Below are 26,679 nucleotides of genomic sequence, written 5' to 3'. Positions count from 1 at the left end.
CTGTGGTGGTTCGTGTGGAAGCCTTTGGGGGGGGGGGGGTGACCGTGACATCATGGAACATCACTCGACTAGATGCAACATTTTTCGAACTGCGTGGGATGATCTCTTGTAGTATCGTTATATTACAACTAAATTCTAAATCTAATTTTAATTACAAGTGTAGTTGGATTTGTAGTAGACATCCGCGGCCCTAGTCTCGTTCCCAGATCCATTCGGTAATCTTTGGTGGTGGTGGTGGTTGAGATGTATTTTATACCAACTGGTGTGGACGAAAGTAGGGCATGGCAACGAGAAAGAGTGGCCGAGACCTGGATCATGGCTACTCACTCGATTTCCCGGGTCAGATGGGAGGGCTGCAACGCCCGGACACACACACACACTAGACACTAGGCTCGTCCCCAACCCGTCTGCTTCCATGCTTCCAGCGGACGTACTGGTTGGCAGCTTGCTGCAAGTAACGGGCTGGGTACGAGACTACATGTACACAGACTACATGTAGTTTCTTGATTCACTCACCCACACATGTCATGGGGAACATCGCAACATCGATAAAAAATCTGCAACAATTGTAAATACACTAAAATACATGCACATGCACATACACAACCACACCCTCACTTCACTTCACTTCCCCCACTCCCCGCATCTTGCTCATCTTTTCTCAACACCCCCCCCTGCGCACTCAACTCAAATTCACCACCGGCAGCTCCGTCATCCTCAACTTTGTACTACCATACGGCCTGAAGCTCACCACCTTCGCGTCACCCGTACACACCGGTGCGACCGGCGGCTCCGCAAGCACATCGCTCGTCACACCCCACTCAATCGGGCATGCCTTGACCTTCAACTCGACTGGCGGCGCGCCCTTCGCAAAGATGGGGTTCTTCAGCGGCGTGGTACTATCCGACATATCGTTGACCTCGATCGAGGCCGTATCAATGGCAATGGCCCAGTCCTTGCCCACGGGCTTCAAGAAGTGGTCCTGCGTCTCCGGGAGGTGCACCTGGTAGACGGGAAGCGGCACTGTAGGAGCGTTGTACGTGAGTGGGGAGAAGGATTCGGTGGTGTATTCGAGGTCGAGGGCGTAGAGGAGGGGGCCGCGGTGGAGGGCGACGGCGCTGTTGGCGCGCTCGACGACGCTGACGGTCTGGCCGAAGGTGATACTGAAGGTTGTGGTGCCGGCTTTGGCGGAGACGAGCTGGTGGTTGTCGGTGGTGGGGGTGAGGGCGACGGGACTGGAGCTGCCGAGGGCAATGGTGGAGGTGGAGAGGTCGGCCCAGGCTGGGATGCGGATGTGGAAGGTGAAGGCGGAGTGGGCGGTGATGGTATACTTGATGGTGGGGTTGAAGGGATAGTTTGTGTCCGCGGTGACTGAAACATTTAGTAAGTTGTATACAGATCGAGCTGCATACAGAGGGAGGGGGATTTACCAGTGACTTGGTTACTGTCTCCTAGAGTTGTGATGACCTTTGTCGGCGAGAGGAGTGCGTGCAGAAGGTCGCTGGTCCCCACTTTCATAAAGCTCGCCGCGAGGAACTTCGGATACCCCTGCGGATGGTTCACCGTACAGCACGGCTACACGACAATCAGTACAACCACCCACCTACACAGACCTCTATGAAGGACAACCAGAAACTCACATAATTCGGCTCCAACCCAAACGTATTGCCATAGTTATTGACATTGACATACGGATTCCCACTGATGTTAAACGCCCACGGCTGGTTCGCCTGCGCAACGTACTGATGGCTCCACCAGTCCGGCGATATGGCAGCAGGGAGCGCATTAAACGCCACCAACTCCGCGCGGTCCGCAAAGCGGTTGGTGCCGTAGAAGCGGTACAGGTACGACATGGAGTACATGGTTTCGACAGCCATGCACAGCTCTGAGCCACGGTTGGGGCTCATTCCGGCGAGGAGCTCGTCCGCGGTGATGGTGCCAGAGTCGGCACCGTGGTACTTGAAGAGCATGTCAACGCTGTCGTGGGCTTGAGTGGTGAGTGACTCGTTCTTGTCCAGGCGGTAGAGCGCAGTTGTCCAGCGGAGGCCTTAGAAAATGCTATCAGTATCATATCAAAACCCCACAGATAGGTATAAACAAGGTCTATCATACCTTCCGCAAGATCCACACCATGCACAAACCTCCTATCGACAATAGCCGGCATGGCCACCGTCGGGAATACTCCCTCCACGAAGAACTCCCTCCAGTCCCTCTGTGCCGCGATACCGCCCTTGAACATGAGGTCGATGGCTCCCCAGATGTTCGCCTCGTTGCCGTTGGGGTATTTATCATACAGCCACTGGAACTGCGTCGCCAGCTCATGCGCTCTTGTAACGCCATGGTTTCCCGCGCCAAAGACATCGCCGGAGACAGGTACAAGACCTGTGTAGTTATCCTTCAGCATGGTATACGCCAAGTTCACAAAGCGGTGCATCGCCGCCACAATCCTCTCCGTCTCTGACGGCTCTGCCTCCGCATATTGCTACCCACTATTAGCCACCATTGACCCCCCGAAACTTAGATCAAGGCAACTCACAATCATCCCATACAGAAGCAACGCCCTGGCCCACAATCCCCTCTCACTCTTCGCCGTCTCAGGCCCCAACCAGCCGTCTGCTTGCTGTGCGTCAAGGACGCTATCCAGGAACTCCTTCGCCTGCGCCTTAAGCCGCGCATCGTCCAACGACCATGCCAGCGGGACAATGTAGTTGAACCAGTATGGCGCAGTCTCGTGCAGGCCGCTATACTCCCAGGTCCCACCGCTCCAGGTCGAGTTCATGGCGTAGCGGTAGAAGTCCCATTCATGTCCGGCAAGGCCCTCAGCGGAGAGACGCAGCTGGTCTTTGAGCCACCCAAGAGGCTTGATGGAGCCGAGGGGGAGGGAGTCATATTTGAATGGTGCCACTAGACGGGGAGTGTTAGCTAAGGAGCATGGGAGTAGGAATGGGTATGGGTATGGGTATGGGTATGGGTATGGGGTAGATACGTTGTTCGGCGCCATATGCAGCCCCAAGGAGTGCCAAAGAGGCGGCCTGAAGCGTGAGAGTTGAGAACTTCATGTTTGAAAGTCTGGAATCTGGGTAGCTAGATTCACAACTGCCTTGGAGAGCTAAAACATTAGACCGAGGGGGAAATACCAATGATATAAATACCCCAATCCCGCACAATTCTCGGTACCATTTCCGACGACACCTACCCCGCGAGATATACCGAAGCCGGTGATCACAACTGCCTACCCCGCATAAATAAAGTTCATATACTCTATGCCCCTAGGTTGCTATTTAGACGAGATATTGCGCATGGGGAGATCGCAGGCTTTTCCGGGGACGCCTACAGTACCTGCTGTTGTAGTAGTGATATGGTGCGTACGGGATTATCACTCGGTCGAAGAACAGGCTAAAGTGGCCAAATCCTTGGAATTTGGATTTTGGGGTGATTATCAGGGCTCGGCTCATTACAACCCCGGGGTTGCACTGGAAGATGCGCATCATGATGATCTGAGTATCTGCCTGCAGGGGTGAAATACACTCTATTTATTAGAGTTGTTTGCATCTGGGAGTTTGGCCGGGTCGGTGTTGTGGGTCCTAATAAGTGTCATTACTTGAGGTGCTCGAAAGGGGTCATCCATGAACTTATATAGAGGACTTAGGAAGTAAACTGAGCCTTTAAAGTAATAGAAAGCTTCAACTCACGGCTGGACTCCGCCCTAGCTACTCCAGTCGGCCACTCAAACACCAGCTTGGCGCCAAGCACAACTGATGTCGAGTGATATCCTGTGCGGGAAAAGAGGTGGACCTGTGAATGACAGTCCGCATCGTATAGTCGTTGTGTTAGAGGACAGGCCGGTCTTGAACCAGTTAATATGGAATCCAGTCTCCGAGCTTTGGGGAGTCGAAATTATACGGATGCATCTGACCATTTTGAAACACAAATAGACACAAAATCGTTTCGCAAGATACGACTGGCTGTAAATAAGCAATAGTAAACTCACACGCTCACACCGCAGAAAAAGATTAAACGGCCTATTTTCGACGGTTCCTTACCTACCCGCATGGTAAACGGGCCGGGACCGACTCTTCCTTCATTCAGAAAGCGGATACGGGCCGGTGCAGGTTCTCCTCCGAGGCCGGGTGCCATCTTAAAAGCAAACTTCCCGCCACCTACAGCTATTGATTTGGACACAGAATTCAGCCATCAAGATCCATGAGTAGGTTTATTTTGTCGCTAAACCCCGTGCATATATGTACCTTTCGCTGGATGATCCCGGCGCTCGTAAGGGAGCTCCCTATTAGTTTGGCCACACGGGTGCCCTCTGAGCTAAAAGGAGCCCAAGTGAACAAGACTAGATGCCGCTACATAGAAGTGAGTTCGAAACTTGTTTGATGGAGAGTCGAACTTCAAGGGAAAAGCTATCGTGTTATCATAAGACAAGTATCCCTATCACTATTATTAATACTAGATACGTGTCCATCTTCAAATAGAGAACCAGACCAGATTTTTTCCAACACAAGCCAGCCCTATAGACCGCGACCCATATACATACCTAGTCCTTTGGTATTCAATCTTTCTAAATCAAACCCTATATGGGGTCCCTTCAATGGCGAACTTGCTTCCTTTCATAGGTGTCGAAATTACCTCCGAATAGGTCTCTAACTCTCACAGCTTCACGAGCACTCATGTTCGCCGTCCAGGGAGGTCTGCTACAACGCCACCGCAACCGCCCAGAATTAGGCTGATCATCCCCTGCCCCCCACAGCGACCCACTTCAAGGATCTCCACCCATGGCATCTGCATGCACTCCACACCCGCCCTGATCAGCCTAACCAACGGTTTTTGCCAAGTTCTTGCAGAGTTAAGAATTCCCGGTTGGTTAATTCATGATAATTACAAGATGCACGCACCATACACGTCACACATCGCGGATGTCTCTTTCACCGATATATATGGCAAGTATACATTTTGGAGTCGGTTAAACTCGACCCCTGCCCTGATCCATGACCTGATCTACGGTGTCGCCCTGGTTAAGGTTAAGGGCGGCTCTGAACTTGGGGTCTATACTCAGAACATCGCATTAGCTGGACGATTCTGCATCTCGGTCAAAGCCTCGACAATTCCCGGGTTCAGTGCTTGACTGTTGCGGGGTAGCCTGTAGGAGCGGCGATCGAGCGGGTTGGTTACAATTGATATTAGACACGATGTCTGTCTAACTCTCTAGTTACCACATATAAGAAGTAGCCCCAGCACAAGAGTTGATACCTAGTACACAGGCTACCACCGCCCAGTGTACCCCAAAGCCAAGTTAACAACCATGTACACCCCCTACCTCCTCCTCCTCTCCGCCAGTGCAGTGCTCGCCGCCCCCTCCAGCTCCGCTTCCCGCTCAACAATCAAGCTCCCCCTCCCCTCTCACCCACCTTCAAATCTCTCCCCAGTTCTCGACCGCGCTCTCGGTAGTCTGTCCATCGAACTAAGCTGTGAGAAACCCCGTCACAAGCCATCACTCGGTGTTTGCTAACACACAATTTATGGAAACTAGACTTCACCGACTTTGCCGGAAACCTGAGCAATCCCAACACGCTGTTTGCGCGTGCAATCAATAACCTCTACCAGCGTACGGGAAAGCACCCGGATATTAGGCCCGGCGGGATCACCGCGGATAGTGCGTGGTTTGCCGAGGATGCACCCGCAATTGTGCGGGATCTGAGTGTGGTGAGTCTGTATATCAGGCACGGCCAGCTGCAAATGACTGATGGAGTGTGTACAGAGTGGTGGGATTTATAGGACTACTTTGGGACCGGCTTGGGTATGATTTTCTGTTTTCAATGATAGATATATGGGGGCTAACAGCTGTGTAGTATGAGTCGTTCACAACGCTCCCAAGTGATATCCATTATGTTGTGAACCTCAATTTCCAGAACAATTCTCTGGCCCTCACAACCGAGCAGATGCGCTCTGCACTGCAGTATATCCCGCACGACCAGATCGATGCCTTCGAGCTAGGTGAGCATGAGTCCAAAACGCCCACCTCTCCGCATAGCTAACAAATCTAGGAAACGAGGGCGACCACTATCCCAGCACCTTCGACCAACAGTCTGGCAACGGGCGGTGGTCCATGGAAACCTACACCATCAAATACCTCGTTCGTCCTCTCCCTTCCCTCCCCTCTCTCCACCACTGCTAACCACCAAATGCATATAGAACTGGACGTCCTCTCTCGCCGAATCCCTCAACATTACCACCCCCATCTTCTCCGCCGGCACCTTTGCCGATGATCCCCCCTCGGGCGCCTTCAACATCACCGGCATTCTCGCGCATGGCGCAGATAGTAACGGCTTAACTGTAGCGTACTCGCAGCACATGTACCAGTACAGCACCTGCGATCCACCCCGAAACCAAAAAGCCACACTCGAGAACCTCGTCAACCATGCTAACATTACCTCCTACGTCGACCTCTGGGTCCCGCAGATACAGGCCGCGGATGCTGCCGGCGGCGAGTTCTTCGTCGGCGAGTATAATTCCGTCAGCTGCAGTGGGAAGCTTAATGTCACAGATACGTTCGGGCAGGCGCTGTGGGTTGTGGATACAACGCTGTGGGCTGCGTAGGTTCACCCTAAATTTTTGATCTTTGTGTAGCTGCTGATGTAGCGGTCATGAGGAATAGCTACCGCGGTGCAAAACGAATGTATCTCCACAACGGCGCAACCCTCGTTCTACAGAGCGCAGTGCAGGCAAATACCCCCGGTTACAGTAAATATAACCTAATCATGCCTCACGACAGCCCCGAGACTGGGCCCGCACGGTTATCACCATCATACGTGGGGTATCTCATGATCGGGGAGGCCGTTGGAGCCAACGGGGAGTCACGGCTGGCGCCGATCGAGACAGAGGTCGAGAGTCTGGGCGTGTATGGTGTGTGGGAGAAGGGGGCGCTACAGCGGATTGTGGCACTGAATATGGACCCGTGGAATGGGACTTCGACGTATTGGGACTGGAATAGTACTGCTGCAGCGGTGCCGGCGGCAACGGGGGTGGAGACGGTCAGGCCAGGCGTGGTATTGGACTTGGGGAGGACGGGGAGAAGGGCGGTGGTCAAACGTCAGTGATTGATCTATTGGTTTTTCAAGTGTGGGTAATGGAGATGCTGACTCGAATTTGTTGATGTAGGAATGACTGCGCCAGGCTTGAACGAGAAGAACCCGCACTTAGTGACGTGGGCAGGACAAGAGTATTATGCTGGAGCACCGGTGGGCAAGTATGAAGAGGAGGTAGTACGAGATGGAAAGGTGTTTGTGGGGGCGAGTGAGGCCGTGTTGATATTCGTGGGTGGGGAGCCAGGGAGGTATAATTGAGTAAGTATGACGCTATGCTGGAGTGAAGATTCAATTTTTCTATAATTGCAGAGATAGGGCATCTACATGTGTATATGACATATTAACGTTTGATGATGAAACCCTTACTAAAAATCCCATCAAGTTACCTTAGAAATCAGTCCAGAGTGATATCAATTAATTGCGGTAGAGCTAGAGCACTGTACCTGCATAAACAATTATGCATCATCACCACATCCCTTCAGTCTAGTTTAGAAACATATCAACTGCCCATGGCCGCATCTCTGAAAGCTTATGTCTACTACGATAAACACTAAACACCGCCTGTAGATATCCCCACCCAGGGTTAGGTTTCCACAACTCTCCACCAACATGTCTCACCCCCGAAATCTAAAACAACACAAGGCCAGCCCGCACCAGATCAGACTCAGATCCCCATCCAGATATAGATCCCAGACACCCCACTCTATTCTAGAGTAGTCTAGACAAGACAAAAAAGCCCGCCGCCCCACCGCCCAATGTCTAACACTCACACACAGCAAACCCTAACCCTCCAAGGCAAATCCCGCGCCATGGTCGAGACTCTCAGCTATCATGATCAGCTACCCCGCACACAGAAACAATCGGTTGCGACATCGGCGACCGCTTAAGCGACCGCGAGTGATAGGCTGTGAACCACTCACTCGGTTCTGTAGGGGGGGAAAAAAAATGATATCTGATCTTTGCTTTCCTTATCGCTAGTATTTATGAACGAGTGATCAGAGTGATCCTTGTCTTTTTCTCCGCCAGCACGTCAGCACGTCAAAAGAAGAAAAAAGGAAAGAGCAACAAATTGGCATTGCGACCGTCGACCGCTGGCCGCCCAGTAAGACGGAGCCCCTTGGCTCCAGTGGGCGAGGGAAACTTAAAATAACAGGAAAAAAAAAAGGAAAGATAACCTAACCCATCCCGCGGCCACGCCATACACACAGAACACACAGACACACAGACACCTTTCCCGCGAAGGTCCTTACTCGCTGCCACCGGGGATACGGTACCCGCTACCACACTCTCTCCCACACTCATACCCACGCCCACGGCAGAGCTATGCCTATCCCCCACACTAACAGCAACAACAGAAATAAGAACAGAGCCAATCGAGGCGCGCTTTGGGATCTACTTGCTACTTGGGAACCTTCCGATGACGACATACAGACAACAGACAACGATACAGACAAAGAAATTCTCCTTCATATCATGCTCACCTCACCCCTCTCCAATGCCGGGGTATCAGTAAAATTGAACCTCATGATTAGAACAGCGAACGATGCATGGCAATAGGCATAGAAGAAAAAACGAAGAAAGGCTTAAAAAGAAGCTGGTGCAAATGGGTGCTGAAGACAGTGTGAGTGACGTTGCAAAAAGGTGTGTGCGAGCATGTAAAGCATATGTGAAATAATAATCAATAAAAATTAGATTTCTCCACCACTGCATACCACACGCAAACGCACCCACATAGACAGACAGCCATGAAGCGAGCTGAGAGTCATGAACCAAGTAGAATAGAAATAAGCCTTTCTAAATATTTTCTCCTCTCACCTTGTGCACATGCAGGCGCCAGGTTACCAGTCTCCCCCGCGGGCTCACCCCCCCCTGCCCCCCTTTCCCCCTTGGTTACCACGGCCTGAACGAGCCCGTCGTCGTCGCCGTTGTCGTCACCGTCGTTGTGGTCGTCGTTGGGGTGTTGGGCGTGTTGGTTCCCGTCGACGGTGGCATTGGCAGCGGCGGCGGCGGCGGGGGTGGGGGCACTTCACGTAGACATAGCACAGCATACATTTAGCACTCTCCGTCCATCCAATCATCCAATCAGACACCCCGCACGCAAAAAAAGACGAAACCAAAAAAACAAACAAGCAAAACAAACAAAAAACCCCCAAAAAACAAAAATTCCAAGATCACCACAACAAAACAGCAAAAACGAAAAAAAAAAAATAAGGATCACCGCGCCAAAAACTAACCTTTATTCTCCGGACTATTATTCCCCGTGCTCTGCTCGCCTATCTCTACCGCCTGCATCATCATCTGGTCCTCATCCAGCGCCTGCGTGTCTTTCTTCGACGCCGACGACGAGCTCGACACCGACGGCGTCGTCGTCTTCTTCGTGTTTCGGGTCTTGTGGCGGCGGCTCAGGGCCCAGTCGGCGAACCAGTCCGAGTCGCACTTTTCGAAGAGACGCGGCAGTTCCGCGAGCAGGTCGGCTTTGGCCTTGTCGATTAGGTCCTTGTCGATCTTGCGGTAGCCCATGTCGTGCTGGGCAATGTTGTGGCGTTGGTAGACCTTTTGGACGACTGCGGCGGGCCGAGCAAGAGAGAAATGTTAGTGATCATCCTTTTTTTGAATAGTAATTGTGGTAATATGTGGTTCGATCTGTGGTAGCATGTGTGGTAGTAGTGGTAGTTGTGGTAGTAGTGGTAATGGCAGTAACAGTGAAAAGCAAAGTAAGTAAGTAAGGCAGGGAGGTAAGGCAGGGGGGAAAGATTAAGAAGCTGGGTATCTATGATCGATGTTTCTCTCGGATAAGGGCAGATCAACAAATACCACCACTACCTCCTAGCTTCTCCCCACAACCTGGGTTATAAACGTTTACAAAAGAAAATCTCCACGATATCTCTCCCACCCTTCCACCCCCCACCCCCCCAATGTCAAATTGAAAAACTGTTTGTAATAATTAAAAAAAAACCAGAAAATCATCACCTACCTGTGATTATCTGACGACGCTCGCCCCACGAGTACCCCAGCAGGCTGTAGACATCCTCGGGCGTCGCATTCAATTTCTCTCGCGGCTCTTTGATTTTGGCACTCGGGGAGGTTGCTTGATCCATGGATGCGGTTGACAGGGACGAAAACAGACAGCCCCGCTCAGGCCAAGCTGACCGGGGGGGGGGATTTAAAGTGGCGTGCTTGGCGGGGGGAGGGAAAGGATTGGACAGGCCATTTGGGAGGCAGGAGAGGTCTGGTTACCCGGCCGGTGGGATTTTTTTTTGGGGGGGGAGAACCCTAACCCGGTGGGGGGGTTTGGGGTTGGGCTGGTTTGATATTGGGGGGTTGTTTGTTGTGGTAGGGGAGGGTTCTGGTTGGAGGGTTGTGCGTGGGTGTGGGTGGTAGTCGGATTAGTAGGAGGAGTATTACTACTACTACTGCTAGTACCACTACTAGTACTACCAGTACTACTGCTGTATTACTCTTCTACTAGTAGCTAGTAAGTCAGCTGTTTGTAGCCGTTCTACTAATTTCTTACCCCCACGGGTGTAGTAATTAGTAAGTAGCCCTAGCAGTGGGTTGCGACCCAAAACTAATCCCTAGCTTAGTAGCCACCAGATAAGCAGCAAGCTGCCAGGAACAGACACTTGAAACGGCAATAGTTGGTTCACTAGCACACGTTACGGGATGTACGGGTTGTCACGCAGGTGTGATGTTTGCGATTTCTACGATTAGTATTCTACTACCCGACCTGTCAGAACACAAAGAGTGGTGGTTACTATGTGAATCCGTCTAAATCGATTACCCATTATCGTATAATTACGACATACATGATACAGGGAACAGAAAAAAGATAAACGACCGCACATGGATCACAGGCTCTGAGATCGAGCCCCATGGTTGTTGTTCCCGGGAAATATGCACTTTAGCCTCAAGAGTAAGGATCATGTCTCTTTCTTAAGCTTGTATTCCTTCCGGATTCCAGCCTACGGTTACTGCTTTAACTACATAAGACACCCACGCCCCTGGCCATGGCTCTTCGTGCTATATTGTACCGGTCTGTACTTTGGCTTTGTACGACATACTCTAATCTACCCCATTCTTTGCCCAACTCTAAAGTATCTACGTAGCCAGAACACCCATGTATATCCCCACAACTGAATATAACCTCCCCAGTACTACTACCACTAACCCCACAGAACCTCATTCCGGGAACTACATCCCCAGATTCCACTTCCCCATACTCTTAGCTACCCCGCGCCCAGCCCAGTATATTAACCCCATCTCTTGGCCACCGTTTTTTTTCCTCACTTTTGCACAGCTTGCTCACCTTGGCAGACGTCCACCACTTCCACCTCCACAGCATACGGCATAGTAGTAGCACTGGCAGCGCAGCCAAGATTTCCCCCTTCCCTTGTGCTAGGCACAATTGTGTGGACAACATGACGGCAGCCAGCCAGCCAGCTCTCAGATACCAGCTATTACACAATTTACCTATTCTACCTACACCTCCTCGCCCATGTACCATTTACCCACGCGGCGAGAATGGGAGCTTGTTCCCTCCCCCCTCCCCTCGCCCCCACAGTGCACTACAGTGTACATGTTAGTCCTCGTTACTCCAGCCTCGAATCCCCGGAATAGACGACAGCACTCGTACTCGGGACATTAGCTACCAGATCGCAACTCACCACCACCCCCTCCGCAATCTCCTTCGGTAGCAATTGCCCCCTCAATCCCACTATAAATATGGTCCTCACCACTCCTACTTCCTCTCTCACCACCTCCTCACCAGTTCTCTCCGTAACCTCCTAATCTCCTAATTAATACATCTAAAATGCACACAACACTCCTCCTCCTCCTCGCGGCCAGCAGCGCCCTCGCCCGGCCATCCTCCTCCTCTCTGCACCGCCGCCAGTCACAGGGCGACGGCGCACAAGGCGCCACGGATGCCACGCAGGGCGACCTCGGCGGCCGCCCGCCCCCAACATTTGCGTATCCGGTGATTGACTTTCCCAACCCGAGCCGCGAGGACACGGTCGTGTTTGAGAGTGCGTATTATGTGCAGCCGGGGGAGATCTTTGATGGCGGGATGAAGAGGTATGAGAGGGCCGAGGGGAGCTGTAATGAGCAGGCCGAGGTATGTCCTATTTTTGTTTCTTTTTGAAATTTCTGGTGGTATATTGGGACAGTAAGACTGACTGGAGGTTAATTGGTAGGGGACGGATGCGGATACAGTGTTTAATCTGCTCCCGGGAGCGACGCTGAGGAATGTGGTTATTGGGAAGCACCAGGCGGAGGGCGTACATGCGCTCGGTGATGCGTGGGTTGAGAACGTGTGGTGGGAGGATGTCTGCGAAGACGCCCTCACAAGCAAGGGCCTCAACACACAGCTCCGAGTCATCGGCGGTGGTGCCCGTAATGCCACTGACAAGGTTCGTCTCTAGCTTCTCCCAAGCTTCAATTCATGAGCCTATTTACCAACAGCTCCCAATCTTGACACATCAATACTAACCCTCCCCCAGATCTTCCAAGACAATTCCCTCGGCGGCAAGTTCAACATCACCGGCTTCTACGCCGACACCTTCGGCACCTTCTACCAGTCCTGCGGCAACTGCCTCAACCAGGCCAAGCGCAACGCCACCGTGCAGAACGTGATCGCCGTCAACGGCAACCGCATGGCCATCATCAACCCGAACTTTGGCGACGAGTTCCGCATCAAGGACTCGCAGCTCAAGAACGTGAAGACTATCTGCGACAAGGAGATTGGCAATAATGTGCAGACGGTGCCGTACTGGATCGGTACGGGCACGGATTTGAAGTATTGTTTGTATAATGAGACGACGGATAGACTGGTGGAGTTTAATGGTACGGCGAATACGGTTTATTGGCCCGAGAATGAGGCGTAGGAGGTGGGAGTGAGAGAGAGGTGGAATTAATTGGGTTTTGGGTTGTGTGTGATGAGATATGTAGATAGTCAATGATTGATATGATGTCTGAGCTTCAATTGTGCCTGTGAAAATCGTTGTTAGTATGAGCGACATCATGTGAAAATGGTTGTTGGTATGAGTGACATCTTGTGCAAAAGTGTTTGTTGGTGTGAGTGATATCTTGTGCAAAAGTGCAAAACGGTTGTATTGTGCCGTAAAGCTGTGAATTTCGAATTTCCTCTCAGCGCCTTCAGTAAGAGTCAATTGCACGAGCAGAAACCCAAACTGAGGCATATGTCGCGGTCATTCATGCCAAAAGTCTTCAGGGACAGACCGCGCAAAGAGAAAGCGGCCCCAGGGACTAAATCAGAGCACTCCAGTCAACCTCCCCAGCCGTCCGATCTACACCGACCGACACCTTCTAAGCACTCATCCCAAAGCATTCATCTTATTCCCATGAACAGAAAGAAAAAAACCACTCAAGATCTTCACATCACCATCTCGACTCTAGCTAGCCTCTCTCTCTCTCTCTCTCTCTCTCGGGCAAATTAATTAATCCGCGTTGCAACACCCCCCCCCCCCCCAACACTAGTACATCATTCTCGTTCACAGCTCGCAGAACAAACCCTCCCAGGATGTCCCATAGTTTTTCCGCTGCATCCATGCATCTCGGTAACCACGCGGACAGGCAAAATCCCCCGCCCGCCGAACCCCGACATCTAGCTCGGCCCAACGTCGGCACAGCAACGCACCCTCGGACCAATATCCCCCGAGTGGCTGGATGTCTCCGGCGTAATACAATCCACCTTGCAACTTGCAATTACTGAATCAATCTTTTTTTTTTCTTCTTCTTTTTCCAGAAGGCTTTGTTGACGGATAAAATAACTTAGGGTACCTAAGTGAGTAATGGGATATATACCCTCAATACGTATATACCCCCAATACCCCGAATTCCCGCCTCCTTCGGCGTTTTGTGCAGCGCAGCAACGGCGTGCCCGTCACCGAGGGCGAAACAAGCATTAACGCCCAACCCCCCCGCGGGGGGCAGCAGCGGGCTTTAAGTAGGTAAAACGTGTGTCTGTAGGTACCTACAGTATTTGCCGGTGTTCTCTGCGGGGTGGGATGTAGGGTGTGGGGAGCTTGTAGAAGCATTCTATCAGGCTAAATTCCTGGGTTGAATAGTTAGGAGCTGGTCATGAGGATGAATAACCGGGCTAATTTGATATGCAGACAGAGAGGGAGAGAGGGAAGGTAAGCATTACTGCAGCTGCATGAAGGTTTTCCCGCCGCGATGAGGGGAGAAGAGGTGGGGAGCGGAGTGGGGGGAGAGTTAACATCGTGAGATATAAGAACCTCCCCTCATATCTCTTACTCCACCAACTCGAAATATCAGCACATCCTCATCTCATCTCACCAGCCCAGCTCATCTCAGCTAAAAAAAAGAAAAATAGAACCAGCTACCAGCAATATCCCACCACCTCACATCTCCAAAATGGCACCTCTCAGACCCGGTATCTACGCCCCCACAATGACCTTCTTCGATCCCGTCACCGAGGACGTCGACTACCCTACCATCAAGAAGCACGCCGTCCGCCTTGCGAAGGCCGGCCTCGCCGGCCTAATCCCCATGGGTTCCAACGGCGAAGCTGTGCACCTCAACCGCGAGGAGAAGCGCCTAATCACCCGCGCTACCCGTGACGCCCTCGATGAAGCCGGCTTCCCTGAAGTCGCCGTCATGGTCGGGTGCAGTGAGCAGTCCGTCCGCGGCACCATCGAGCTGTGCAAGGAGGCCGCCGAGTCCGGCGGTGACTCGGTACTGCTCATCCCGGCCAGCTACTACCGCTACGCCATGACCGAGGAAGCAATCTACCAATACTTTACGCGGGTGGCCGACGGCTCCCCGATCCCGATTGTGCTGTATAACTACCCGGGTGCGGTTGCGGGGATCGACATGGACAGCGACCTGTTGCTGCGGCTGTCGGAGCACCCGAACATCGTCGGGACGAAGTTTACGTGCGGCAACACGGGGAAGCTTGCGCGTGTGGCGTTGGCAAAGAAGGCGGCGACGGCGACGGATGCGGGGAGCGGGTACATGGCGTTTGCGGGGATGGCGGACTTTTTGCTGCAGGGGCTATTGGTGGGCGGGAGTGGCGTGATTGCGGGTGGCGCCAATGTGGCGCCGAAGGCGTGTGTGAAGGTGTTTAACTTGTTTGCAGAGGGCAAGATTGAGGAGGCGACGAAGGCACAGATCGCGTTGTCGAAGGGCGATTGGTTCCTGACAAAGACGGCCATCCCAGGGACGAAGAGCGCGATTCAGAGCTACTATGGATATGGAGGGTACCCCAGACAGCCGCTGCAGAGGTTGTCGCCCGAGGCGGAGAAGACGTTGGCGGATAACATCAAGGAGTTGATGGCGTGGGAGAACAGTTTGTAGATTGTACTTGTCGTTTTTCCTTTTGTTTATTTCTTTTCTTTTTCGGTTTCTTCTTGGTGTTTCTTTTTTGGGAGCATGGTGGGTGTAACGGTCCGCTGAGTGCAAAAAAAAAGCATGAGTGTGAGAGAGGAATTGTAAATAGTTTCAAATGTCATACATGATGCATCTTACAATGGGCTGCTCTCTATTCGTCACTGGCCATGGTAAGGAATCAAATCAGGGTTGTGGTGGGAGAGGTCTTTGGTGACCGGTACCATTAACGTTGATATTTATTGAAAGGAGGGCGAGTCTTAGAGTTTTTCAATTGATATCGATGTCTAACGCTGATACAAGCTATCTTATAGGAACCTGGGTAGGGCACCATTCCTCTTGACAGCGGCTCTTTTACTGTTCGACACCTTGACCTCAGTGCCGGCGCCTTGGACGACACATGTCCAGCAGTGTTGATCTCCACAGACGAGTGAGAATGTATGATGCAATTACGGGAATGATGTGCGCACGTGCACCAATATATCTAGCCAGCTCAACATGAAAACTGACTTTAATTCTAAGCAAGATTTATTGTCGTTTATCTTTTTATAATGAATTAACACCTATCCCTTTGCTATTACTATATAACTACATATCACTACCTACTCCCCAATACAATTAATGAATTAAACAAAAAAAAAATACCTACTCCCCGCAACCCAGAACCTCCACCAATGTATGTCGCTCTAGATCTCCCTCCCTCCATCTCTCCACCAACTACCCAAAACTCGCCTGCACCTCCTCCCTCTCGATCATCTGTAACTCCCTCAACTCCAGCTCCGCATCCTCAATCAACCGCTCGATCTCCTCCAACCTCTCCTCCACCTCCTTCTTCTCCAGCATGAGCTCCTCCCAGCGCTCCCGCTCAATCACAATCTTCCCTGCCTGAGCCTTGCACCCGGGCTTGTGGAGTAGATATTTGTCGAACGGCTTGTGCGAGGTCTCGATGTGCTTTTTCAGTGCGCGGAGGCCGCTGATCTCACTGTGGAGGGAGTCGATTTGAGACTCGAGGATGCAGGGCATTCTTGAGGTAAACGTGTGTGTTTTTTGTATTGTTGAATCGATGTTAGATGGAGGGTAACTGGGGACTAATGAGATGGTATAAAGGCTTAGGCGCTAACCCTGGCATTCGAGATGGCCATGTCTGGGTGCTGTATGCCGCACGTGCACGGCACATCTAGTTCCTGGATAAGGTTTCGTGGTCACGGGTGGGGAGTGCATGTTGTACCAAACCGTTCCGTGGTTCGGACATGAATTTAAACGTTTTGACGGATGGGTGATTGTTGAGACCCGTTTCTGAGTGTAGTAGTGGAGTCGGCGCTTTTGATCACACCTGGTCACACGGTTTGGTTTCTGTGGAATGGTGGAGCGGTCCAAGACGGCTGGTTATCCACATGCTGCCAGTTCAATATGGCACAGTAGCTCTTTTCTGTGGGGGCCAAGCGCCACAGCTATAGGAAGTTCGTATATTCTGTGGTACTTGATTACTATATGTGTACTATCAAGGGATCTTTGGACACAAGTCACGCCTTTTGGCCCCCACTGGACCTCTTGAAGGTCCAGAATATGTAGCCAGGTGCTACACACACGTTCAACCCATGACTCTTTCGCCTCGCCCAGCCGGTTGAGTACGCCTCACTCAACTTTGACATGTGAATCCATGGATCCACCCATTGCATCCACCATGGTGGGTACATAGTTGTTTGGTAACGACTTGTACCGGTCGATCATACTAGGTATCATCTGCTGCTTGACCTAGAGTAGAAGGTGCGCCTGATTAAGTATCAGGAAGGCCCCGATATCACAACCTTATTCGTCGACCCCATGATACTCTTGAACACCCTCGATAAAGCTCCAGTCCAAGTACCCATATGTATATCCAGATCGATACGACCGGATACCGCGCTTGTTGTCGTGTTTGGAGGTAGATAAAGTCGATCGATGGCCTAACTGAACGGCGGAATATACATCCACCCAGCCAGAGAGCTTGACCCCTCACCTCCAAAAGTTGTTGTATCATGCAAAGGACCTGTCGATATATCCCCCAAGCGCTCTTTCCGAGCGTCCTTACTAAGTGAGTGAGTGGGATATTCAGATAATTATAACTAAGTATCCGTGCTTCTTCGATCCTCAAGAGTCGCCCCCAAATACGAGATCAAGACGTACATAAGTAAGGCTGTCGAGGTCGTTTCAGCTCTACTGCTTGACACGTCGCTCAGATCAGGCTGTTACACAGCTTATACAGGAGGTACATCAGTGTGAGGGTGCTGTACATGTGTAAATGTTTACGTCGTCATTTGATTTGGAGCCAGTACTGGTTTGGTTATATGTGGCCGGTTAGATAGCTGGGTTATGTAAGTACATATTAGTTAGGCATCCAAGATTGCCCGCTTAATTAATGAAGTGGCCATTTCAATCATAAGTATGACACACCGGATTTCAGGACTGCCCCCACAAGGCTGTGAAGTTTGCGCTTTGCGCTCACTTTTGATTTGGGATGTTCTATGTGTTGTTCTGTGTCTGTTGTGTTGCACGTTGGTAAACAAAGAAAGAAATGAAATGAATACTACATGTAGTACTGACGTGAACTGAACAAATTCAGGGGGGGTTTAGTTACAAAGCGAAAAAGGACCACGACAGAAAGTAGTAAAAGAATTTCAGCTGCTAGAAATTTACATGCGAAAGCTTTTAACCGAGATAGCCGCTGAGCCTTGTCGCTTTTCCTCAGCCTCTTTCCGAGGGATCCGCTGGAGCTAATTAAGCTTGGGGCTTGAAACCAGCCATTTTGTTTCTACCATCCAACACCGCAGCATATCTTTACAGGTTTCGTATGGGGCGGTAAATGTGTCAAAATTAATTTAAACCAACGGTAGTAAATTATTTTACCACCGGTGGTGAAAATAATACCAGTATTTATACCCTATAATGCTAATTTTTATGATAAAAGCACAGACCTTTTGGCCAAAAGGGGCCATATAATGCCCATATATATGAAAATTGTCCACCGGTGGGGAATCTCACCATCGGTGGCGGTATTTCACCACCGGTGGGAAATTTTCATAAGTTTTGGCATTAATGATTGAACATTTACTTATTTAGTATAGCGCAGCATAAAGACCGAAACTCAGTGTTTATACCGGTGGAAATGTAATAATGTAGGATAGCGTGCAGATACAATGACTGAAATTCAGTGCTTATACCACCGGTGGTAAATAATTTACTACCGTTGGTAAAATTACTTTTGACACATTTACCGCTCCATAGTTTCGAGCTGTTAGAGTCGAGAGGCTCGAGGCAAGTTTAAAAGATGTCTCGTCTCATTGAGAATAGTTTCAGAAATAATTAGAAACAGAAAGATTGTTACATAAATCATAAAACGTCGACACCAGGTCAATTAATTTATAAAAAGGTAATATACAAAATTATGGGGATTACAGTTTGAAGCTTAAGGAGATAAACAAAAGAAAAATATTAATGGTGGAGGTTCACCAGGACTGTGTTCAAGATCTATGAGCGTTATTAAAAATCGTTATCAAAACGTGCAGCGCAGCTGTAATATTCCCGGACCATTCTATTCGTCTGGGTCCGGTGTTGGAAAAATTCCTTGAGTCAATCTCGTAACGAGCTGAGGGAGGTTAGTTAGGATAGCATAAACCCGCGTAGTTGAGACGGCTACATACCCAGTTCTCTAGTTGAAGGTTATTTCCTTTCAAACTCTCAATTTTCATATCAAGCAGTTCTGTAAAAACGTTAGACAGGAATACAGTTAGCTCATAGGATCGAGACTGACCTGAGGTGCAATAGACATTCCGAGATCGGTGAAGGCCATGAATAAACCTTGTCGCTTGGATATCATTCCCGACTTGATTGACTTGAAATACGACAACTGGAATACCGTAGTGTTAAGAAGAGGAATCTAGTGAATTTATATGGAGAATAGATTGCTTACGCGAAGGGTCATATCCACGCTCCCTTAGTTCTCTTCTACATTTCGCAATCATGTTTTTGAAGACATCAGACTCCTCTCCCAGAGGCTATTCAGACAGTTAGCTGTCAGAACTAAAGCAGTATTTGAATCTAGATCTTACCGCGCCGTCTGTTATTATTGAAACTAGTAATGGTCGTATGAGACTATTTGAGTCGATCTTGTCAAATACCAATGGCTTCAATATTTTATCCCACAGACTAGTTCCGATTTTAGTGCGTACACCATTGAACATTATCTTTGACATGATCGCTTCGACGTCCTCCAGTGTTCTAATGTTGTTGAATTCGCCGTCGTTGATACATCTCACTTTGATTCCTTCTGTCTCAAACAATCCGGTAATCTTGGCAATACGTCTAACCATCTCTTGCAACGCAGGTGTTCGTCTGTCTTGCTGCATCGAGCAGCTATCGTCTAAAATAATTATAATCGCATTAGCGGAATTCCTCTATGACTTGAACTACCACGGCTTGTAACTTACCACAGAGTAAAACGACGTCGTAAAGAGCCACCCTTGCCATTCCGGCGATATTATCAGGTATACAAGTTTTCTCGTCATCAGACGTTATAGTAGCCTTCCTCCTCACAAGTTCGGCCGCTCTATCAGACACCTTCTGCACGTAGGGGTCGTTTTCTGAGTAAAATGCATCAAGTTTCATGGCTTGAACAAAGCTTGATATGTCTTGTTGGAATTCCTCCGGGGATCGTGGGCCATTGGCCAGTTTCGGGCGACGGGTTGATGAAGTCGAAGGATTGGTATCTGTACATGCGGCTACGAGATGTCAGCAACGTTTTGGGGGCGTTTCGTCGTACATGACACATAGGCAATGCTTTAATTCAAGCCAAAAAGAAAACCATCATCTTACCTGCTGGGTCTGCTACGGCAGTTTCAGTAACAGAAGGATCGTTGAACGACATCCCAAGTAGTGGGTTAAAAGGTTCCTCTTGGGCAGAAGCCTGCGCCCCGGTGGTGCGATGTTGACGCCGCGCGGGAGTATTCACTTTAGCTACGGGTGCCTGTGACATTCTCGCTACTGGATCAAAAGCTCCCGCTGGGGTGCTCCGAGTGGTAGGCTGGTGACGCCTTCGTTCAGGCGGTGAACTACGTATAGCAGCACTAGCTGTGATAGCCACAGTTGTCGAATTCTCTGTTTTTGGACTTTCTGTTCTTCGACTCTCTGTTATTGGACTCTCTGTTCTTCGATTCTCTGTTTTTGGACTTCCTGTGCTTGGACTATCTGTTTGTAGACTCTCTATGCTTAGATCCTCCGTTCTTGGATTCTCTATACTGCCATCGTGCATAGCAACGCTGGGTGTGATAGTCACAGTTATTGGATCCTCTGTTCTTGGATCCTCTGTTCTTGGATCCTCTGTTCTTCCATCCGAGTTGGTGTATTTGCGTTCGAGCTTGCGTCGGGAGCGACGTAGTGAGGGCATAGGAGAAGGAGAAGTCTGAGACACATCAAGAAGTGTCTCTGATGAAGGGTTTTTCGTGGAAATGTCTTCTTCCTCTGATTCAACCAAGGTAGAGGATCCAGACGAAACAGATTCCGAGATTGCCTTCTTCGTTATGGCAGGATCTATCTCGATATCCCTTCTACCGCGTGACGACTTTGCCTTTGCTGAGTACAGAGTTTTCGATGAGCTTGTCCGCTCACTACTGGCAGTAGATGGATGTCTCTCTCGATGAGACTTTGAGGGGGATGACCTCTGGCTACTAGCCGTAGATGGGTTTCTTCCCCGCCGTGACTTTGAGCGAGAGGATCTCTCACTACTAGAGGTAGATGGGTTTCGTCCACGTTGGGATTTCGATGGAGATGATTTCTTGTCTCCATTAGGAGCTGTCTCGGGCCTCCGCTTTGGTGGAATATCAGCGTTGATTGAATGAGACTTGTGTTTCTTTTGGGCTTTCTCGGGGGTCCGCTGCGTACTAAGGCCATTGGTGGTCGTGGTCCTGGTCGTGATGGTACTTTGGGTAATGTGATGTTTTGAGGAACTCTTTGGCAAGCTTGATGCCTTTGAGCTTCCATCAGAGCTAACACTACTCACGGAGGAGAGATATTTGCTCTTCTTAGAACTGGTAGATTGTGCGTATAGATCATTCTTGGAATTGGGACGGGCTCTGTAATACGATTTCTCTGAAGGATCAACCTCTTCTACGGAGATACAGGGACTGCGACAGGGCCAGCACCAACACATTGTTTCGTTTCGATGAGAAAGCTGTTCTTGAGATGCAGTGCCCTTTCCTCCATGATGGGAGGGCTATTTTAAAGTACATATGGACTGGATATTTGTTGTACACGAGCAATTCTTTGTACATTGATATCGGGTTACAGGCATTTCGCGATGATTACTGATCACTTATCGAAGATGAGTGCACATACTTGATACCAGGCACGCCACTTCGTTCCATTGATGTGGAGAACGCGTTAACCCCGCTCGTGATAGTTGAGTTCGTGGTGTTGCACAATGTTACCGTATCGACTCTATGGATCAATAACGGTGATAGTGTAATAGGGTGCATACTGATATATGACATTGTGTTTTGGGTATCTCGTTTCATAGAATAGCTAGCCAATAAGACCCGATTGCAGGAAAATAGGACTACAAATTGACTCAAGGCCGATACTCCATTCACAGGGCATGCCAATAAGTACCATTCGATTTTGATGTGTGGAGTAGTAATATTGGAAGCCACCTGGCATAAGCAGCCCAATTTTAATTCCTCCTAGACTACATGTACTCACTAGGGGGTACATATATTAAATTGTGGAGGAGCCGCCACCAGGGCTCTGTAAATAAAAAATAAAAAATCACACATGAGTTGTTTATGGTAGGTGAGAACCTGTCTTGCTCGAAGAACAACAGTTTAGAAAAACGAATTTATTCACAGTTCGTGCGTGTACATGCTGTACATGTATACATACACTACATGTGCTATAACTAGTCCTTTGTCAAGTGATATTTCGCCTAGACGCGGCTCGGGGAATTATGAAAAACAGTCTAGAACCCCGTAGTATTCCGTTCGTGTTTCCTCGTGGAACTTACCGGGTGACTCAACTCTTAGCTCAGACAGGATAATATAATGTGTGTACACGTTCCTGTTTCCTTGGTTATTTGAGATATTCCAGTTTATAATAAGGCTTACAGCCTGGCCTCATGGAGGTTTTATCCGTTTTTCATGGGTATGTGAATCTCGCCCTATATATGATCGATCAGATCCAATTAGCTGGATTTAGATATACAAATCCGGCGACCAAAAAGATCGTGTGCACGGGCCGAGCCGAACGCCACAAAGAAGCCTATCGTTGGTCCGATTCCTTAGCCCTACCTGTCGGGAATCTTAGCGATCAGTTAATTATGTTTACATCCCCTGCGATCCGGTGGTGTACGTGCGCAACTGATCATTGGCCTATTCGTGAGATAGACCGGGGTTGATGCAGGGAAGTGAGGGTTAGGGTTTGGTGGTTGGCTCGGGAAACGACAACGTCTTTCATGAACAGCTATCTGTGCATGCATAAATTGTTTCGATCGATTCAGCTGGATTTAAATCCTGTTATTTCCAAACTTTTTGTAGAGTAGGGTGATGGGGGCCGAGTGAGGTATCATGATTCAATCGTTAGCTCATTCCATGTAAGCGTTTCGTTAGCCGAGCAGTTAATTCAGGAACGGAATGAGGATCTCCGGATTTCCTATGAAAATCAGAACGGAATCAAAGAACGAAACAGGTAAGTTTCATTGCGTTCACGAGGAGATCTCTCTCATCGTCGCTCCAAGATTAATTTGCCTGCAGCTTGTGTTCAAGTATTTAGATTTCCGAAAAGCTCTCACCCTCCCATGTAGTAGATCTAGATGACAAAAAACACCGCACCTTTAGGTAACCATTGCTATATTATTCAACGCACAAAATACAAATTCCTCCCTATGTATATAAGTGATTATGTATGTATATATCCAGATATTCCCTCTCTACGCCCCATAAGTCGGGAGAGTAGGCTTTCCTCCGACCAAGCGGTGGTGCTCAGCAAACGGCATAAACTTCTTTTCCTTTCCGCGAGACATTGCAGTCTTTGAAGCGTCCACAACCTGCTTGAAGTCGAATCTCTTCTCAGGAAGCAAATCATAGATTGCCTTCGCATATCCATTGTCGATGCAATAGCACTGCGAAAGGTAGTTCACCTGGATAATCTCATAATCAACCAATTTCAGAACTCCTGCTGTATTGGCGTGTAGATCAGCACGCTCCTTAGGGCTCATCACACGAGTGTAGAGCTCACGCGCCTGTTCGTACTCCTTCATGGTTCCCTCAGAGTAGTGGTGTCCCTGGCGAGAGACAACGGCATCCGCAACTTGGTACGGCGCTTCGGCGGTGTCAGGTCGGTAGCGCTTGTCAAAGCTGTTGGGAACGTAGTGTGGGTTGCCACCAGTATTGGCGTCGGCACGTAAGGGACCATCAAAATTGATGCTGGAGTAGGACTGGGACATGAATGGGCAGTTGACGGGGACCTGGTGAAGATTTACACCGAGGCGGTGATACTGCGCGTCACGGTAGAAGAATGTGCGGAATTGGAGCAGCATGTCAGGGCTGTCCTCGATTCCGGGGACCATGCTGCCAGGCGAGAAAGCAGCTTGCTCGACATCACGGTGGTAGTTCTCAGGGTTTTTGTTTAGAACAAGTCTACCAAAATCTTGCATCTACTCTCAAATATCAATACTGTTAAAAATGTGAGGAAATATCTAGGGTATACGAACTGGGAATTGGCCTCTGGGCCAAATTTTGGTCACGTCAAAGGGGTCAAACCCAAGTTTGACAGGATCGGCCTCCTCGGGCTTCATGATCTGGACTTTCGCGGTCCAAGTAATTTTCTCACCTCTCTCGATGGCTTGCCAGAGATCCCTCTTAGCGTAGTCGGGGTCCTCGCCTTATCTTTCTCAGTAACATCCAATGAGAACGGTGAAATTGAAGTTGAATACTCACCAGACATACGAATAGCCTCTGGCCAGGTAAACTGCTTCTGGCCATGGTCTGCAATGAAATGGTACTTAATATAGACAAAGTCTCCATTTTTATTAACCCTAATATCAGTATCGGATTAGCTAAACCTGATTGCGAAAAGAGCATAGAGATATATTGAGACGTACCATTTGAAAGTATGACATCCATAACCATGCTCGTATCTCCATCCCTTAGGGGTTCCATGATTGCTGAAGAACATCATGCCCGCGTGATTACTACAACCCATTTATTCTGTTAATCCTTATCTCCAATCAAGACATGTTTTGAGGACCGTATACCTCTCAGGGACATTTGCCAAGAAATCAAATAAACTGTTATAGTCCAGCAAAAAATTTGCCGGATTTCTCTGTTGAGAACGGATCACATCGGGTCCTTGAATTGGGTCACGGCAAAAAAAGATCGGCTATAAGATCGACCATGTCAGATTTTTTGAAGAAAGGATAGGATGTCTTATAGACAAGAGGAGAGGACATACCCAGTTAAGACCAACGATATCGTAGTTTCCCTCCTCGGTGTAATGCTTAATGGCAAAACCGCGAGGATTTCGACCAGAGTCGGGGAACTCTTTGCCAAAGGTGACGGTGGAGAAGCGAATGAAAATTGGAGTCTTCTTCCCGATTTCAGTGTAAAGACCTGCCTATGAGGTTTGTTAGCGTTCTTTCGAATTCCTGCAGCTGATTGGCGATTTGCCGGTTTGAAAGGGTTAGGGTTGATCAGGTTAGGTGTATATACCTTAGTGAGATGCGACATATCCTTAGTACACTCAAAGTATCCAAACGCCCCTGAACCAGCGGGGTGCACCATTCCTACACTCCTCCAGATCAATATCAATCACCTTAGAAGACAACGCTTTAATTTTATCTCAACCAGAGGGGAAACAATATTACTCACTCTCCAAAGTCTTGCTCCTGTTGAACGTCTGCTGCTTCTGCAACAAAAAGGTATCGCTCACCAACGGCAATCCGCCCACGTTCTTACTATGTGCGATATCAGGCCAAGGGATACCTTCATTGTTAGTGTGATAAGGGGCATCATCCTTTCTATTTCCACCTTCAGTAACGCCAGTGATCTTTGCTGCGGTCACGGCAGGACCATCATTGGCGCCCTGGAAGAGCGTAGTCCTTTGAGTGGGAAGCGGATCTGCGCCAGCTACGCCCATGGCCGAAGCCACAGCTTGGATCGGGTGCTGAAGTGGGTTGGAGGAACCTGTGTTAGACATTTGGAAGGTATGTCAAGACGTAATGAAAAGAGAGAAGAATGTTGCGGAAGATAGGAGTTCAAGAAATAAATAAAGATATTTGGTTCGAAGTCGTAAGGGCAAATGGCATGACGGAGTTACACTATGATACGAGAGGAGATACATATCGATCGAAGACAAAACTCCGCAGAGAAACAGAATCTCTTTACGCATTTGTGATGGTCACATACATCCACTCGCAGAAGAGAACGGAATTTTATTCCGCAATGAATAGGAGTGAGAATCTCCAGGATATCGACCTTCAGCGGCGCGCGAACAGACTTACACTGTTTATTGAACCAGTTTGCACGCCACCAAATAGTGAGATTCTAGGCTCTGTTCGCACGGACATCAATACCATGGTTTTTATCCCGAATAAGGCAACATGATTTTGATACCATGAAAACCAACAAATACCATGGTTTCAACAAATATCTCTGGGGGTATTTATTCCCCATGGTTTTCTTGTATCTTCATGCCTCTCAAGCAATATTTCAACTCCGTCCGAACATTCTTGTGTTTGGATAATACTCAGTTTTATCTAGATCTCAGTGCAGATACTATGCAACAGAATTTATCACAGATTGTCGAATACCACGCCCGTCCGAAGAGAGCTTAAACTAACAACAGTAACCTCTAATACTCGTATGGTTATGCGGAAGTGTTCGAAACTAGTTATGTTGACTAATACGGAAGGTGGATTCGATCGAACAAAGCTCCCCCTGGTTTCCCCGATGAGAAAGCTGGTACGTGGAGTTAAGTTTAAACACCCACTGTAATAGTGACATACATGCGCTAGGGTCGCCAAGTGATTACAACACTGGAGCTGTTGTAGCTACATACATGTCTAATATGTACTGTAAAAGCTCCATTTGCGAAACCTTTTGCGCTTACCCGGCTTGCTCCTCCCACCCACCAAAATCTGGAGGGGGCCGAAGGCCCCGTTGAAGCTCCCCACGTAATTGTAGAGGGAGGACTTGAT

General features: G+C 49.3%; 9 protein-coding genes across 9 annotated transcripts; 3 read left to right on the top strand and 6 right to left on the bottom strand.

Annotated features, from left to right (window-relative positions):
* Window positions 1–682: 682 nt before the first annotated feature.
* On the bottom strand, window positions 683–3,059 carry H6S33_001417 (uncharacterized protein; the record flags this gene model as incomplete). The annotated part of the gene is made up of 6 exons (XM_044832793.1): window positions 683–1,371; window positions 1,431–1,575; window positions 1,641–2,047; window positions 2,113–2,482; window positions 2,537–2,904; window positions 2,987–3,059. The coding sequence occupies 6 exons, from the start codon at window positions 3,057–3,059 to the stop codon at window positions 683–685; spliced, it is 2,052 nt and encodes a 683-aa protein (XP_044694384.1).
* Window positions 3,060–3,830: 771 nt separating this feature from the next.
* On the bottom strand, window positions 3,831–4,471 carry H6S33_001416 (uncharacterized protein; the record flags this gene model as incomplete). The annotated part of the gene is made up of 5 exons (XM_044832792.1): window positions 3,831–3,847; window positions 3,917–3,961; window positions 4,044–4,166; window positions 4,248–4,285; window positions 4,464–4,471. The coding sequence occupies 5 exons, from the start codon at window positions 4,469–4,471 to the stop codon at window positions 3,831–3,833; spliced, it is 231 nt and encodes a 76-aa protein (XP_044694383.1).
* Window positions 4,472–5,308: 837 nt separating this feature from the next.
* Window positions 5,309–7,349, top strand: H6S33_001415 (uncharacterized protein; the record flags this gene model as incomplete). Its single annotated transcript, XM_044832790.1, has 8 exons — window positions 5,309–5,474; window positions 5,537–5,709; window positions 5,765–5,803; window positions 5,856–6,000; window positions 6,051–6,139; window positions 6,199–6,599; window positions 6,662–7,095; window positions 7,165–7,349. The coding sequence occupies 8 exons, from the start codon at window positions 5,309–5,311 to the stop codon at window positions 7,347–7,349; spliced, it is 1,632 nt and encodes a 543-aa protein (XP_044694382.1).
* Window positions 7,350–8,981: 1,632 nt separating this feature from the next.
* H6S33_001414 (uncharacterized protein) lies at window positions 8,982–10,189 on the bottom strand (the record flags this gene model as incomplete). Its single annotated transcript, XM_044832789.1, has 3 exons — window positions 8,982–9,115; window positions 9,326–9,655; window positions 10,066–10,189. 3 exons carry the CDS (start codon window positions 10,187–10,189, stop codon window positions 8,982–8,984), a joined length of 588 nt encoding a protein of 195 aa, XP_044694381.1.
* Window positions 10,190–11,901: 1,712 nt separating this feature from the next.
* Window positions 11,902–12,973, top strand: H6S33_001413 (uncharacterized protein; the record flags this gene model as incomplete). The annotated part of the gene is made up of 3 exons (XM_044832788.1): window positions 11,902–12,204; window positions 12,284–12,499; window positions 12,590–12,973. 3 exons carry the CDS (start codon window positions 11,902–11,904, stop codon window positions 12,971–12,973), a joined length of 903 nt encoding a protein of 300 aa, XP_044694380.1.
* A 1,513-nt stretch (window positions 12,974–14,486) lies between these two features.
* Window positions 14,487–15,428, top strand: H6S33_001412 (uncharacterized protein; the record flags this gene model as incomplete). Its single annotated transcript, XM_044832787.1, has 1 exon — window positions 14,487–15,428. The coding sequence occupies one exon, from the start codon at window positions 14,487–14,489 to the stop codon at window positions 15,426–15,428; it is 942 nt and encodes a 313-aa protein (XP_044694379.1).
* A 747-nt stretch (window positions 15,429–16,175) lies between these two features.
* H6S33_001411 (uncharacterized protein) lies at window positions 16,176–16,481 on the bottom strand (the record flags this gene model as incomplete). Its single annotated transcript, XM_044832786.1, has 1 exon — window positions 16,176–16,481. One exon carries the CDS (start codon window positions 16,479–16,481, stop codon window positions 16,176–16,178), a length of 306 nt encoding a protein of 101 aa, XP_044694378.1.
* A 2,548-nt stretch (window positions 16,482–19,029) lies between these two features.
* H6S33_001410 (uncharacterized protein) lies at window positions 19,030–21,642 on the bottom strand (the record flags this gene model as incomplete). Its single annotated transcript, XM_044832785.1, has 7 exons — window positions 19,030–19,083; window positions 19,139–19,197; window positions 19,249–19,344; window positions 19,408–19,492; window positions 19,547–19,857; window positions 19,925–20,215; window positions 20,310–21,642. The coding sequence occupies 7 exons, from the start codon at window positions 21,640–21,642 to the stop codon at window positions 19,030–19,032; spliced, it is 2,229 nt and encodes a 742-aa protein (XP_044694377.1).
* A 1,770-nt stretch (window positions 21,643–23,412) lies between these two features.
* On the bottom strand, window positions 23,413–25,679 carry H6S33_001409 (uncharacterized protein; the record flags this gene model as incomplete). The annotated part of the gene is made up of 8 exons (XM_044832784.1): window positions 23,413–24,138; window positions 24,196–24,365; window positions 24,422–24,519; window positions 24,586–24,675; window positions 24,739–24,863; window positions 24,936–25,097; window positions 25,193–25,266; window positions 25,352–25,679. The coding sequence occupies 8 exons, from the start codon at window positions 25,677–25,679 to the stop codon at window positions 23,413–23,415; spliced, it is 1,773 nt and encodes a 590-aa protein (XP_044694376.1).
* Between the last annotated feature and the right edge of the window lie 1,000 nt (window positions 25,680–26,679).

Source organism: Morchella sextelata (assembly GCF_020137385.1).
Source record: "Morchella sextelata strain SCLS chromosome Unknown scls_10, whole genome shotgun sequence".
In the NCBI taxonomy this organism is placed as follows: Eukaryota; Fungi; Ascomycota; class Pezizomycetes; order Pezizales; family Morchellaceae; genus Morchella; species Morchella sextelata.
This window is presented reverse-complemented; position numbering and strand designations above follow the sequence as displayed.